Source organism: Charadrius vociferus, unplaced genomic scaffold (assembly GCF_000708025.1).
Source record: "Charadrius vociferus isolate BGI_N301 unplaced genomic scaffold, ASM70802v2 scaffold76, whole genome shotgun sequence".
In the NCBI taxonomy this organism is placed as follows: domain Eukaryota; kingdom Metazoa; phylum Chordata; class Aves; order Charadriiformes; family Charadriidae; genus Charadrius; species Charadrius vociferus.
In genome coordinates, this window is record NW_009648779.1 from 473,425 (window position 1) to 487,853 (window position 14,429).

General features: G+C 34.1%; 1 protein-coding gene across 1 annotated transcript in view; it reads left to right on the plus strand.

The window, feature by feature from the left end:
* Nucleotides 1-14,429, plus strand: part of ASCC3 (activating signal cointegrator 1 complex subunit 3) — a 264,786-nt gene that overhangs the window by 185,603 nt on the left and 64,754 nt on the right. Inside the window, 8 exon segments of the mRNA XM_009886755.1 lie at nt 2,270-2,368; nt 2,833-3,001; nt 4,931-5,151; nt 6,558-6,643; nt 8,171-8,337; nt 8,475-8,620; nt 8,731-8,851; nt 10,688-10,830. Coding sequence (XP_009885057.1) covers nt 2,270-2,368; nt 2,833-3,001; nt 4,931-5,151; nt 6,558-6,643; nt 8,171-8,337; nt 8,475-8,620; nt 8,731-8,851; nt 10,688-10,830 — 1,152 coding nt within the window.

Consider the following 14,429-nt stretch of genomic DNA (forward strand, 5'->3'; position numbering starts at 1 on the left):
ATTATGATCGTTTTATCGATTCAACTTATGGAGCTCTTTTTGTGTTAATTTATATATTGGTACTCATTAGAACTTGGAAAACTTTTTTTTTCTTTTTTCTTTTTGTGAAGTAGCTGTTGATTTTCTCATTTCTTCAGTGAGTGAAACTTCTATCACAGTAAATAAACAAAAAACTGTTAAATTTTAATAGTCTCTAAAAATTAATAACTATCTTAAATTCAACCATTCACACTCTGAAACTACTTCTATATCATCACACAATATTTTAGGAAGCTATTCAGAAGAAGAATGTATAAACTTATAGGTATAGCTGTAACTGGTACAAAAACATACAAAGAATGGGAGTGGTCAAATAACATCAGAATATTAAAAATTTAAATACCATACTTAACTGAAACACCTTGCTTGGTTAACATTTCATGGTTTTCAGACTGTTGCTTTACCTGGATACTTAATTCTAGAATGATCTCATCACAAATTTTGCACTTGCCTTTACAAGAGAAAGAAGATATGTTTCGGTAGTTGTGAGATATGACATCATCTTGATCTTTAATGGCTGCAGCTTTCAGTGCTGAGAGCCCTTAAGTTCAGTAAAAGCATGTGAGGCATATCCCAGTGGAAAATTCTTATTATATCGTTAAAAGCAAAGGGCTATAAACATAACCAGACAGAGCAAGTAAGCCTTACTGCAGCCAAGAGGAGTCCAGCAGAAATACAGAATATTGCAACTTGTATTAATTAGCCGAGTCGTATATCAGACATGCAGTTTTAGGGCAATGGTTGCCCAAAATACAGGTATGTGTCAGTTCTTAAGAGCTCCCCAGAGTTCTTGAGAATCATTACTGGAGAGTGTGTTGCGTTGCCTGTTCCCACATTGCCCTTGTTTTCCCATGCAGCTTTGTCACAGGACTCTCCAAAACTAAGATGCTGTTACAGTTGATAATAAAAGTTCTGAGCTTTGAAATTTATTGCCTTCCTTAATTCTTCCATCCTCTCTTAAATTCTTCTAAACCCTGATGAAGTAATAGTCTCACTGCAGCTTTTCAAAATGTCACCTGCAGTGACCTGTCCCCTTTCGGTTTCACTGCTTCAGTTCCCAGTGAAGCTGCTGGTGAAATTCAAATGTAATGAAAACAAATGACGGTTTCTCTACTGTCCATCTAGTTATCTATTGTGCAACTGTTTTAAAAAAGAAACAAAAGCACCTTAGTTCTATTCTTAGTACATATTTTTGTCTTCAAAAGCCGGTACAGACTGTTTTCAACACGTGCACAATAATGAATTATGCTGAAAATAGTGTGTGCTGTGTGAATCAATACCAGATTCCTGTAGCATTAAAATTGCCATTAGAAGCAACTATGCATTTTGTGGGTTTTTCTTCCATTAACTACAGCTTAGGAATAATTCCAGCTTTTTTTTTCATCTTCATACTGGTTTTGTACCTTATCACAGTCCTCATCAGAAACATCAAAAATCTATGTTCATTTAATAGTATGTTTTCTGTACCCCTTTACTATGCATTTTTCTTCTTTTCCTAGATATTTAAGTAAAATGCTTGCACAAGTGATTTATTCTGACAAAGAAACAAAAATTCTTAACTGAGCATCCCACCTAGCTATGATTTGTGTCTGGCATTGCAAAATAAGGTACACAACAAAGCAAACAAAAATCTAGGATGGAATAAAGTGTTGCCAGATGGCGTGGGAATCAAGGGGCAGCTCTGTTAATGTTCTTCTCACTTCACCTGTAGCAATGACTACATCTACAGCCTTCTGCATCCACTTACTGTGTCTTTCTAGAGGAGAAGGGGAGAGAGAGAGAGGAGGAGAGAGGAATGTCACAATTCAGTGTCCGTTTTTCCTGAGAGCATGTTTTTGACTGAAAAATGAGCAGTGGATAGCAAAAGACAATCCTCTATACAGAATCCGAAGACAGAAGTACAAGGAGGAAAAAGGAGGAGTCGTCCTTTTTTAGGACCCTAGAGGCAACCTTGGGAGTTCAGTCTTATTTATAAAGAGCTGAAGCACTAGCTTCAGTTGCATTTATATCATGTCCATTTATATTATGTGTACCTTAAGCAAACTCTTATTGAAACATGATCTTTAAGCAGACTAATCTAATTAGAAATGCTATATTGCTCTTGCCTCTGATTTCTCTATTTCTGTATTCCTTTGTAAGCCTACATCATTTAGAAATATATCTGCTATACCTAGCAAATCTAGAGAAGCTCATTACAACTATAACAAAGCTATCTTTTCTACTCTTAAAGGTACATGGCACTGTTGGAGAGCCCTGGTGGATTTGGGTAGAAGACCCTACTAATGATCACATTTATCATTCAGAGTACTTCATCATTCAAAAAAAACAGGTAATGGCTTTTATTCAGAATCACATAGCAAGACAAAAATAAAGTTAGTGAGATGAGGATTTGTAAGGTCAAACAGTATTTTGACCTAAGCAGATTTCCAAATCAGTAGCACAGCTTTCAGTTTAGATGTATGCGATAAGCTTGGACTTCCACAAAGATGTTTTCTATCATCACCAATAACTGGTGAGACAGTTATTTCCAGGTGAAAAAAAGAAAGACTGTAATGGTTTTGTCTGTTAAAGAAAAAGATGAAGAGCAAGCCTTATTTTTATATTTTGAAGTCCGTGGAAACAAAATCTATTCCCATTGGTGACATTTTCTGTAAAGATATGAACATTTTGCACATGCAGTTGCACAAATTCTTCGTTGCTTTGTGTTGGTAATGCTTATGGAAGTGAGGCAAACTGATTTTTCAAGTTACTGATTTGTCTGTGCAGTAATTATTATCTACGCATTTGCATTAGGTCATTACTAAAGAACCTCAACTGCTGGTGTTCACAATCCCAATTTTTGAACCTCTTCCTTCTCAATATTACATTCGAGCTGTGTCCGATAGATGGCTAGGAGCAGAGGCTGTATGTATCATAAATTTTCAACATTTGATTCTTCCAGAGAGACATCCACCTCACACAGGTAACTTCAAATTTGATCTTTTTTTTTTACTTCATCTTGTTTATATTGATTTTCCTTATAATAGTGCAATAATTCTCTTAACTTCTGCTTCATCATAGAAAAGTATATGTAATTTCACTTTGTGATATATTTTATTATTGAGACCATTTCTCCACTAACTTTGAAGCTCTCTAAAATTTTAAATTCCTGATCAAAAAGCAGCTCATTTCATCTCAACATAGTACCAGCCTTTTAGATACTACAGGTTCTCTATAAACCATAGGAAAATTGAAACTGTCATATAAAACTAAGCAATTGTCTGTATTACAGTATGTCTTATCTTGGTGCTTGTAAGCATTACAGTTCTTCTGGATTGGTTCAAAGTAATGTTGGAGGGGATGGTTGTATTATAAATGGCATTCAGCAAAGAAAAAACAAACACAGTTAAAATTTTGAAAATAAGAAACCTTTTGCTATTTTTACTCAAATAAATTCATCATAGCAAGCACAGTTACAGTACTGAACATTGCATTTCAACTTAGCACTGCTGATCAAGTCATGGCCTTCCCCTCCCCCTCCTTTTTTAACACTTGGCACAGAAGCATATGTTTGTGTTTTGCTTCTTTTTTTTCTGGATACATAAATTGCTTTATACATTCATTGTGCCTGATGTCATTGTAAAACCTTTCCACTGTAATTACATTTGGCTCATCTAGCAGTCTGTGAAGTGAGTGCCTTCAGAAATACTCGGTTCTCATACGGTGTTGTCCTTTGGCATGCATAAATTCACATGTGTTTGTGAAGTGTTTAGCTATTGTTATACTGTACCTACGCTGTCTGGAAAAGCATGTGTAACCTTTTTATCTAATTGACTGATCACTGACTACTATTCAGAAGAAACAGAAAGATATTTACACATCACCAGTTATGGAGCCTCTAGGATTTATGGTAATTGATTTCAATTCCCATCTGGTTCCCACTCAACAATGAAGTACGTAGAGGCCCTGCTAAGCAAAAAACCTTCTTTCTCCTCAACAGAGCCCAAGAAATCACAGTTTCAGTGGGAATGATAAAACAGCCATAAGGTATCAGTGAAAAGCATGTGAAGAATATTAGGCATCATTGCCTCAGTAGATTTTATGACTCCCATATCATACCTTAATGTGAAGCACCCTGAAAAGACAATGAGACGTCCAGCCACAAAAAAAAAAAAAAAAACGAAACCAAACTTCAAAGCAAGCATCTGCATAGCAGAATCACTGCAGTCTCCTTAATTTGGTAGGATTCCAAATCCAATCTGGTTATATATATCATCTTCCAAATTCCACAATCTCTAATTGTTTGGATAGCAGATGCCCTCAAGATATATTGAGATTCATATATTGAAAGACTGTTTGTTTATTTATTAAAATTATGTCTTTAATTACATGTTTAAAGGATTAGATGCAAAATTTAGTTGTACTCGTCTGATTTGTATTACTCTAACAACTTAGAAACTCCAAAGAATCCTTCCTTCTTAAATAGATTTTTTCCTTGTGTCTGAAATGCACAGACTATGCTGTCCTCCGACTCTGCATTCTGTTATCATAAGAAGATGGACATGCGTATAATCTAATACAGTGGGTTTAGAGCTTACTACAACTGGGTAAAAAGGAAACAGCTTTAAGAAAAAGATTAATTTATGCAAATGGCTGGTTCACAGCTATCAGAATACTAACAACAGTACTTCCAGAAATACTTCAGAGCTATAAAATCAACTTTTCATTGTTCCTCATCAAAGTTAACAATGACCCAAATGTGGACTCTATGTCATATGAGATATTAAGTAAAATAATTTCCAATGTAAGTTGTTTTCCACTAAAGTATTGGTTAATACCTTTATCTTCATAATAAACTATGTTATGTCATGGTATCTCTTGTCACGCACTTATGATTATTTTGTGTTTTTAGAGCTTCTAGATCTTCAGCCTTTGCCTATCACAGCCTTGGGACATCGGGAATATGAAGTCCTGTACAAATTCACGCACTTCAACCCTATCCAGACCCAGATATTTCATACACTTTATCACACAGACTGTAATGTTCTTCTTGGAGCGCCTACAGGTTCTGGAAAAACTGTTGCAGCTGAATTAGCCATCTTTAGGGTTTTTAACAAGTATCCTACATCAAAGGTTTGTACAATAGGTTGACTAGAATCATTTTGTTTAGGCATGTTTTCGGCAATACAAAAGCCTAGAAAAAGACTATGGCAAACTGAATTTTGCTTTCTCCAATTTATACCTATCTGGATACAAAATGATACTGCATTATGTACATTATGCTTTTATTTCAACTTTATATATTAATCAGTGTACAGCTAGTGTTAAATCTAAAAAAAATCACGTACAGGCATGCTAGATTTCCTTTTCTATACTTACCTGCATTTCCTGCTTTAATCTCCTACTAGCAGTAGTACAGTTTCATAGCTGTTAGTTTCCCTCCGTGTGAATACAACTAGCCCAGTCTCTCTCTTATTTAAACAAACAAATTGCAATTAACCACTAGAAGCCAATTTTCTGTTCCAACTTGCCTCTGTGTTTTGTTTCTTAAAACAAATTGTCTAAAAGCTGAACAGTTCATCTTTTGGGGGTTTTGTTTTCAAAGTTAATATATATCTGCATCTTGACTTAGTCATCTTGTCTTAGTTAACCACATTTTAGCTTTAAAGTCTTTGGAAAAGGTATTTGTATCTGACTGTGAGATTTAACCAGAGAATAACCTTTGAAATTAACAGAAATGATGTACATAAATCCCTTATTCATCTTTGGAATTTCAGTATTTTCATGTAATTTGTTAGTCCAAGCGAGGTAAACAAGACAGTCACACATTTTCGACTTATCTATTAGACTTACAAAATAGCCAGTTCTCAAAGGAATAGATCTTCTAGGTTTTAATAAAGCTGAAAACCTGGCTATACACCTTAAAGAATATATGTGAATTCTTCATGTAGAATTTTCTTCATGTTCAAAAGCTTCAGACTATTTAACCATAAATCTGTAAATAAGTATTGTTTCTATGTGTCAGAGTATTCCCCCGTGCACAGCAGGCTTTGAGGAAAATATTGTGACATTTTGCTTAAAATAATCAGCTTTTTAATTGAATTGGTCATGTTTTAATAATTTAACGATATAACTAGAAATCAGGTAAGATACTGCTTGCTGAAAATTCTGAATATTTCTGTTCTAGAATGTTAGCTTGCAGATTTTTATAGTCCTGGCAAAAAAAATGGCATTAGTTATATCAGTGGGTTTTGATATTAAATGGTGCGATAAATACTTCCATTTCAATAAATTATTCTTTCTCTTTCTTAATTTATTTGCTTGTTAATGGCTCAGGAAACAGCAGTATTTTCAAGTGTTAAGTCTATTTTAAATATAATCCTGTTGTAGGTCATTTAAGGAACTCAGACCTTAATCATTTTATAGATAATGAGTATGTTCGAATCTCACAAGTATTAAATATTTTTTTTTTTCCTTGTAGGTACACTTTATTAAAAGTTTCTTGTTTAACTTCTGGTTTTGTGACTTTTCTTTTGCAGGCAGTGTATATTGCACCCTTAAAAGCACTTGTTCGTGAAAGAATTGAGGACTGGAAAGTTAGGATTGAAGAAAAGCTTGGTAAAAAGTATGTTTCTCCTTACCTAATAAGAGAAATGAGAAGCAAAAGAACAGTCCATCAAGTATGAATAAAATCTACAGAATATTTCTGAGTATTTCAAAATAGGTTCTGATTGTATATTATCCTTCAAATTTCTAATATTTAAACAATAAAAAAATGCTATGAATAGTCATTTTATCGATAGCAAAATCAAAACTAAAAAAGGAATACACTTTGATACCCAGCTATTTTCATTCTCATTACTTGCCAGTATAACAAATATGAAGCTCAGGTTTATCTCTGCAGTATCCTCTGAAACTGAAATTCCGATCCAAAATAAGCTTTCTTTAGAAGCCTTAGCTATAAGGAACTCATAGGAGTTGCACGAACTGTATACTAGCATTCATATATTGTCCTGGAGGAATATTAATGTATTTCTATTTATATGAATATATAAATTAGATATACTTTTATTCCTTGGAAACATTCTTCTCAGGTGTTGGAGTTCAACTATTAATTTATGACATATAAGGTATATCAGTTATGTTGATGCTTTCCAAAATTGTACTTTCTTGAGTTAAAAATTGTATCCGTAGGATGCATTATTTAGGGCCTTTTCCTTTCCTATATTTAGATATATAGCCTTTTTCTTAAGTTAAGGGATTCAATAGAAAGCAGTGCTACACTGTGTACATGAAATTACCAGTGAGATTCCTGCTATTATCATAGTAGTGACGTATTAATTGGCAATTTATTTATTTTGCTAGTTTAACGGCCTGTGAGGATAAATTATTTGCCTCATAATCTTAAAATATTTTCAGGTAATACTTCCTTTTTGTAATTTACTCTGTTACTTGTCACTGAAATTTTGAACAGAAGATACACATTACTTTGAGGAATTTTTATTAGATGTTCAACTGGATGTAGAATGTATTATAGAAATGTCAAAAATACATTATATTCAGTCTAAAATGATGGATCATCGCAAATGCTGTTAATAGAACTTGAAAGGATAATAAGGCAAACAATAGGAAAAACTCTGCTAATCTTCCCAAAAAATTACCTCAGGACAATTTCTGCTCCAGTCTTAATGGAACTTCACCAACAAATGCAGATACACTACAATTTAGCCTCGTTATTCAAACCAGAGATCTATACAGAACAGCAGGCAGCAACTTGGTAGCTTTCTAGAAAGCTTTCATCCTGGCTATGGCAGGATGTTATGATTCACATTATAAACTGCTAATATTCTTATTTTATCTTTGTTTTGAAAAGTTAATGGTTTGGGACTCATATTCACCCTCTTCTTTTTATATGGTTTTGTTAAGGAGTGGTATTTAGTGTTTATGTGGTATTTGCTAGAAAAACAGAGACAGGTTTATTTACTTAAAACAATTTTGAAAAACCTTTTAGAAGTATTTGACCAGAAACAAAATGACTTTGTTTAATTTTGTTTCTCGTCTCTTTTAAGAGTTAATGTTTAGGAGTTAATATTTGAACATTGAGATGTTCTAAAGCTTTGTAAAGCCAAGCCACTGTCTTTCTTGATTACAGGGTTGTAGAGTTGACAGGAGATGTGACTCCTGATATGAGAGCTATTGCCCAAGCTGACCTGATTGTTACTACCCCAGAGAAGTGGGATGGTGTCAGCAGAAGCTGGCAGAACAGAAGCTATGTTCAGAAAGTTTCCATTCTTATCATAGATGAGATCCATCTGCTGGGTGAGCGTGTTTTGTTGTTTTTAATCAGAACTGTTGATAAATTTGAAGAAGTGTGCTGGTACTTATGATGTGAATATACTTTTTGACATCCGAACCTTTTCTTTTCTCTGTTTTTCAATGGACTTTTGCTTTGCTAGGGGATGAGAGAGGCCCGGTATTGGAAGTCATTGTGTCTCGAACAAACTTCATCTCATCTCACACAGAGAAGCCTGTAAGAGTAGTTGGTTTATCCACTGCTTTAGCAAATGCCAGAGACCTGGCTGACTGGCTAAATATTAATCAGGTATGAAAAATGTTTCAGAAGATGGATATATATTTGCGCTGCAGAAAAGCAAAATAGCCATTTTTAAGAGAATTCAAGGTTAAACTTGGAAAAAAAATGTTTTCTTGTAGATGGGTCTGTTCAACTTCCGACCATCAGTACGCCCAGTTCCTCTGGAGGTGCACATTCAGGGCTTCCCTGGCCAGCATTACTGTCCTCGCATGGCTAGCATGAACAAACCTGCATTTCAGGGTAAGCAACAAGCTCCCAGACCTTTTTCTTCTTTCTGTAAAAGAAAGAAAGACTTTGAGCACTTTACACAGCTCATTTGCAGCACATTTACAACATGTGTTACTGTATGTACTCTTTGCATGTATAGGGGTAATCTGCTCCGCTAATGGCCCAAAGCTATTTGTCTGAAACATAAAGAGTGCTGCAAATGCAACATATAACAGTGGAATGTAATGTATTTGGAGCAGAAGAATAAAATTAGTGGTAATGAAGGGGAGATAAAATGTGTTTTCTCTTAGTGTTTGACACCATAAAGAAACATTTGTGTAAAAATATTTGAAATTTACAAAGTAATAAAACCATTCATATTATTAATCTGCTGAGGTGTTTTCATATGGAACACTGTATGTAAGCGTTAAAAAAATTGTGAACAGAAGTTGCAAGTCAGGGTAACCTCCTATAATTCTAGTTTCAAAGCAATAACCATAAAATTCAGAATTTGTAGTGCATCCAGATATGCTTCTGTTTTCAATTTTTTATTCTTAACAAAGCTGGCAAGCAGGATAGATTTAAGAAAAACTCTCATATTTTATTTGAACATGTTTTGTTTTGGTTACATAAGGAATATTTATTATATCAATTAAAAATAACCTCCAAAATAAATTTTGTAATGTGAACTGCTGTTGATTGTGAGGTGACATTTGTGAGGTGACTTTTTAGCTGCTTTAATTAGCCTTATGACAGAAGCAAAGTATTGATTGTGGACTAGAGACCAATCTTGACAGCTCAGATTATTTACACCTCCACAAGAGCATTGTACAAAAACACTAATGAACAATAAATCTGTCTTGGGCCGTTCTACCACACCTGTTCCTGAAGCAACAAAAATCCATTAGATGCTGGGCTTTTAAAACATATAGATATATTGGCATATATAGTTGTAAGGTATAAATACGCATGAATTATCCTGTTTCAATAATTTCACAACTCCACAGTATGTCTATGCGGGAGCACATGCTGGGTAGTATTCATGAACTGGGGAACAATATGTGATGGTGAACAGTATGAAATAGTTTTCAGAAATTAACAATGCATAAATTTAATTGCTAGAATGAGAATTGCATGAGAAAACACAGATGGATTTATAAGAGATTTAGAGAGAGTATTTGAAATTCTACGTACACCTGTTTATACTTCTAGAGCTTGTTGATGTTAGAAAATCTGTAGACATATGATTTATTGAGGGCTTTTTCCCACTTGTTTTGCATGGTACAGTCAAGGTTATTTTAGCATTTCCATGGCAATACTTATGCCTGAGACCATAAAAATTTTGCTGCAACCTGAAACTTTTCAAACATGGGCTGACAAGAAAATGCTTTTTTAAAGGTCCTAAAACATAATTGGTTTAAATATATCAGACTGATTAGGCAGAAAGCAAGTTTTGAACCTTGATGGCACTTAGCCTGAGACAACATATCCTAATAGGGTAGAAAAAACATAACATACTTAATAGGATGAGATAGAGAAATTCACAAGCTTTGAAGTCTAGATAGCTTGTTCAGGTTTTGTGGTGTTTTGGTGGGGTTTTTTTCCCTAACAGCTTCTCTTAATTTGCTTACAATCATCACTGAAGTAACAGGGCAAATTAAATCAGACTTAGTTAAGCATAGTTATATGATCACAGATTCAGAGGTAGTGTATGCTCACCTCAGTTGTATCTATCCAGCAGAACAGAGATTAAGTATACATACCTGTATATCATCTGCAGAGGTATATCAGCTGCCTAGGTTTTGCAAAGAGAAACTCTAATTTTTGACATTAAAGGGCCTAATTCTCAAGTTCTTTTTTCCTCAACAGCAATTCGGAGTCATTCTCCAGCCAAGCCTGTTCTTATTTTTGTGTCATCCAGACGTCAGACAAGGCTTACTGCCTTAGATCTGATAGCTTTCCTAGCCACCGAGGATGATCCCAAACAATGGCTGAAGATGGATGAAAGAGAGGTAGAATCATTTTACCTGCATTATTTGTGCTTTTCTTCTATTTAATTGATGTTTGTTTGAAAAGAAAATACATCTAAAAGAAAAGAGTCATTTGAGGGTAGATCTTGAAACAGCTATGCATATGCTAAATTTCAATATGTATTAAAACTAGTGCCAGCATTAAAACTATATAAGCATCTTTGCAAGATCTGAACTTTAGAAGACAAACTCTTTTATCTTTGTTTTTCCTGCATATCTATTATTAATGCTAATTCCATTGTCCCAGACAACATATATCACATGGTACAAGTCTTTGATACAAAGATAAGACAAAGAATAAAAGAAAGAGGACTAGTGTTCTGCAAAGTTTACAGCTGGAAATCTCTGACATATAGATGTTGAGCTGGAATTTAAACCAAATCTCTTTCAGTGTTTTAGGAGCAAAATCATCCTTCTCATAAGATAGCTCCATGTGTAGAGGGTTACATATATTCATATATATCTGTGTGTGTATGTACATATGTATATACATGTGTCTATCTATCTATGTTCATACATATATATAAAAAAATATACTGCAGACCCAACCATTTTAGGAATGGTTCGGTCTTGAGTATCAATGAAATAAATCGATGTTATTAAAAAAAAATAAGATCGTTTCTCCCGATATCTTTGTTATAAGAACATGAAGATCACAAAATCAAACACTCGGATGTTAAGCAGTGCTGGAGTAAAGGTTTCATTTTTTATTCTTTTTCAAGCAATATAATCTTTAATTACATTTTCTTGTATTGTTTCTCAAAAAAATCCTTCTTCTGTTTATTGCAAAACATGAATGATGGTCAAATAATAAACAACCATTCAACATCCTCTTTTATCTGCATTCTTCAAAACATATACTAGATTTTATTTACTGCACTCATTTCAGCACCTGCTCTGAATACAGAATTATTTATTTTCTTCTGGACTAATGGTCTTGATTATAGTGTGTTACTGCTTCAAAACAATTTTTTTGGTTGATACTCAGATTTCCTAGATTTTGGAAGTTAGCTTTCTATAATGGTTGCAGACCTTCTGCATAGGAATTTCCATGATAATATAGGGTGAAAACGCAGGAAAATGCATGACTTATAAATACAAGATCCAAATTTAATATTATATGGATACTTATATATCAACAGTTGTATTAATAGTTATACAATTTTGTACTAAAAATTATATGCCAAAAAGGATAGATTTTTTGATGAGATTATTTGATTTTTTTTGCGCTTTGCAAAAAAATAAAGTGTGATTTTTCTGAGATAAAGCATAACATCTGTATCCTTCCTCTTCTGGATGGATTTTAAAAGAGAAAATGGATGTCTTGGCTGATAAACTACTAGTACTAAAACATGTCTCAATTTGATGCTGCTTTTCTAACTGTCTAACCTCTGTTTAATGTTTCCTTGAGCAGAACAGAAACATTTATTATCAAAATTATCAAAATTAATATCAAAATTAGCACAGTAGAGTACACTGGTACTTTGTGCTAGTTTAGTGTGGTAATCTTGCCTACAATTAGAGTATGCAACATGCATCTTGCCCTAAATGACTTGCATTAATATTAATAGCTTCCTCAGGTCCTGTGAGCCACTACTATCCTGAAAAGAACCGTAACTGTACCTTCTTCTTTTGCTGGAAAAGGGTTTTCTATTAGGAGTCTTTGAATTTCATACATTTCAGAAGGTTTTGAAAGAGGAGCCAACAAAGACAAGCAGACTTTGCATTTATTAGTTTAATAACATTTGCATATGATTTGTATTTGAATTAATAAGCTGAATGTTTGGCGCATAACACCTAACAAGTTACTCGGTTCTGATTACATAAATATAAAAGACTGAGGATTAAGTCCTAAGTTGTTATATCTTACCACTATTATGCAGAACACAATTGTGTTTGAAGTACCCACAATTTCAAGTGGACATTTCTTTAGATAATTATGGGACCAGTTTGTAGTTTTGTGTTTTAAATAAGCATGATTAGCCTGAGTTTCATTTGACATTGAAGCAAAGGACAAAGCTATAGTAGTGCTACATATATAGCATATATACTGCTTAATTCTTTATCCATAGTAATTTATTTTTTTTTAAGAATTCTAACTTCAAGTTATATTAAAGTCAGGCTTGGATTAAATGAAATAGACAAAATTCTTTCTGTACTGCTATAGCATTTTTAAGTATTAAAAGTAGAACTAGAGAATACTTGCTTTATAGTAGGTATTCCCTACTTTATAGACGGTATTCCCTGTCTTAAACACTTGCCCAAATATTTCAAGTGTTTCTCAATTCCATGTGGGATAAAAATGAACCAGTTAGAAGAAATAAGTTGTTGTTGCCTTTAAACAACATTTTCTGTTTCCTGTCAGTTTTTCACATTTGTTTTTTGCCAACCAGTGTTCCTTTAGGGAAACTTACAGACAAATGACTTTATTTTCAAAATATTTGTAATTGTTAATTGTGAAGTATGTTGAGATATAGAGATTTTTCATAAATGGGTGTATACAAAGTTTACAAGCTTTATAACAGGCCTTGGCATTTTTCTTCATTCAGCCTTATTTGTATGATGCTAATTTTGGCTGACATAAGATTCCTTTGAGAACTCATTGGTTAGTTTTGTTTAATAGTGTAATTGGTTTTGCTACATGATGGCCAAATGTTAGTCTATGTTTATGTTAGCTTCCCAGTGGATAGACTTCATAAAGCTTCTTAAAATGCTGTAAACAATGCCATCCATAATAACATCTGGAAGACTGATACTGAGGTAGACACAGATTTTTACAGCCATTAAAAGTGATTTTTCTCTGTTACACTGCATGGCAGCTTTTCTGTGATGGTAACAGAGAGATTCAGACGTTGTGGGGGCAGGACTGGAGTAGGAGAGAGACCAATACTGGATTTTTGTTACCATCATCTTAGCTTTCCTCATCTCTGTAGAGATTCTCCCTGAAGTGGGGGTGCCAAACCAGGCTGTCATTTGCAGCATGTGAAGGGTTCTGTTCACAAAACTCCAGACTGCTTGTCTTCACAACCCCCTTAGATAACAGGCAAATCCACCCCCATCTCTGCCACCCAACTCCAAGTATCAAATTCAGACAATATTTCAATCGGTTATATTTCAAAGGACATGAACTTGCATGAAGCTTCTGGAATACATATTTGTATGTGTAAATGACATACAGAAACAACCCTTCAGCTGTTACCACCAAACTAGACAACAGCACACCTGGATCATGGAGGAATCATACAAGATGTTCTTTCCCTCAAAGGAGGCAGTAGTCTAACAGGTGCAACTGAATTATAGAGGAGAAGGAATTTTGTTCTACATCCATCATATATTACGGGCAGCTCCATTCAGTTTTGGAGATGGTTCTTCCTGGATGCTTTCCTTGAATTTCATGTCTGATATACAGTTTCTTGCTCATACCCTATAGTATTCAGAAAGTTTAAAGGTATTTAGAAAGTTGAGACAGCAGTCAGTCTTCATAAGATTGAACGGTACTTGATGAAAATTGCTGTTTCTAATACTGATAAATTTTCCAGTTCTATTGGACCTGTTGTTGCACAACAATAGATCTGTTTGAT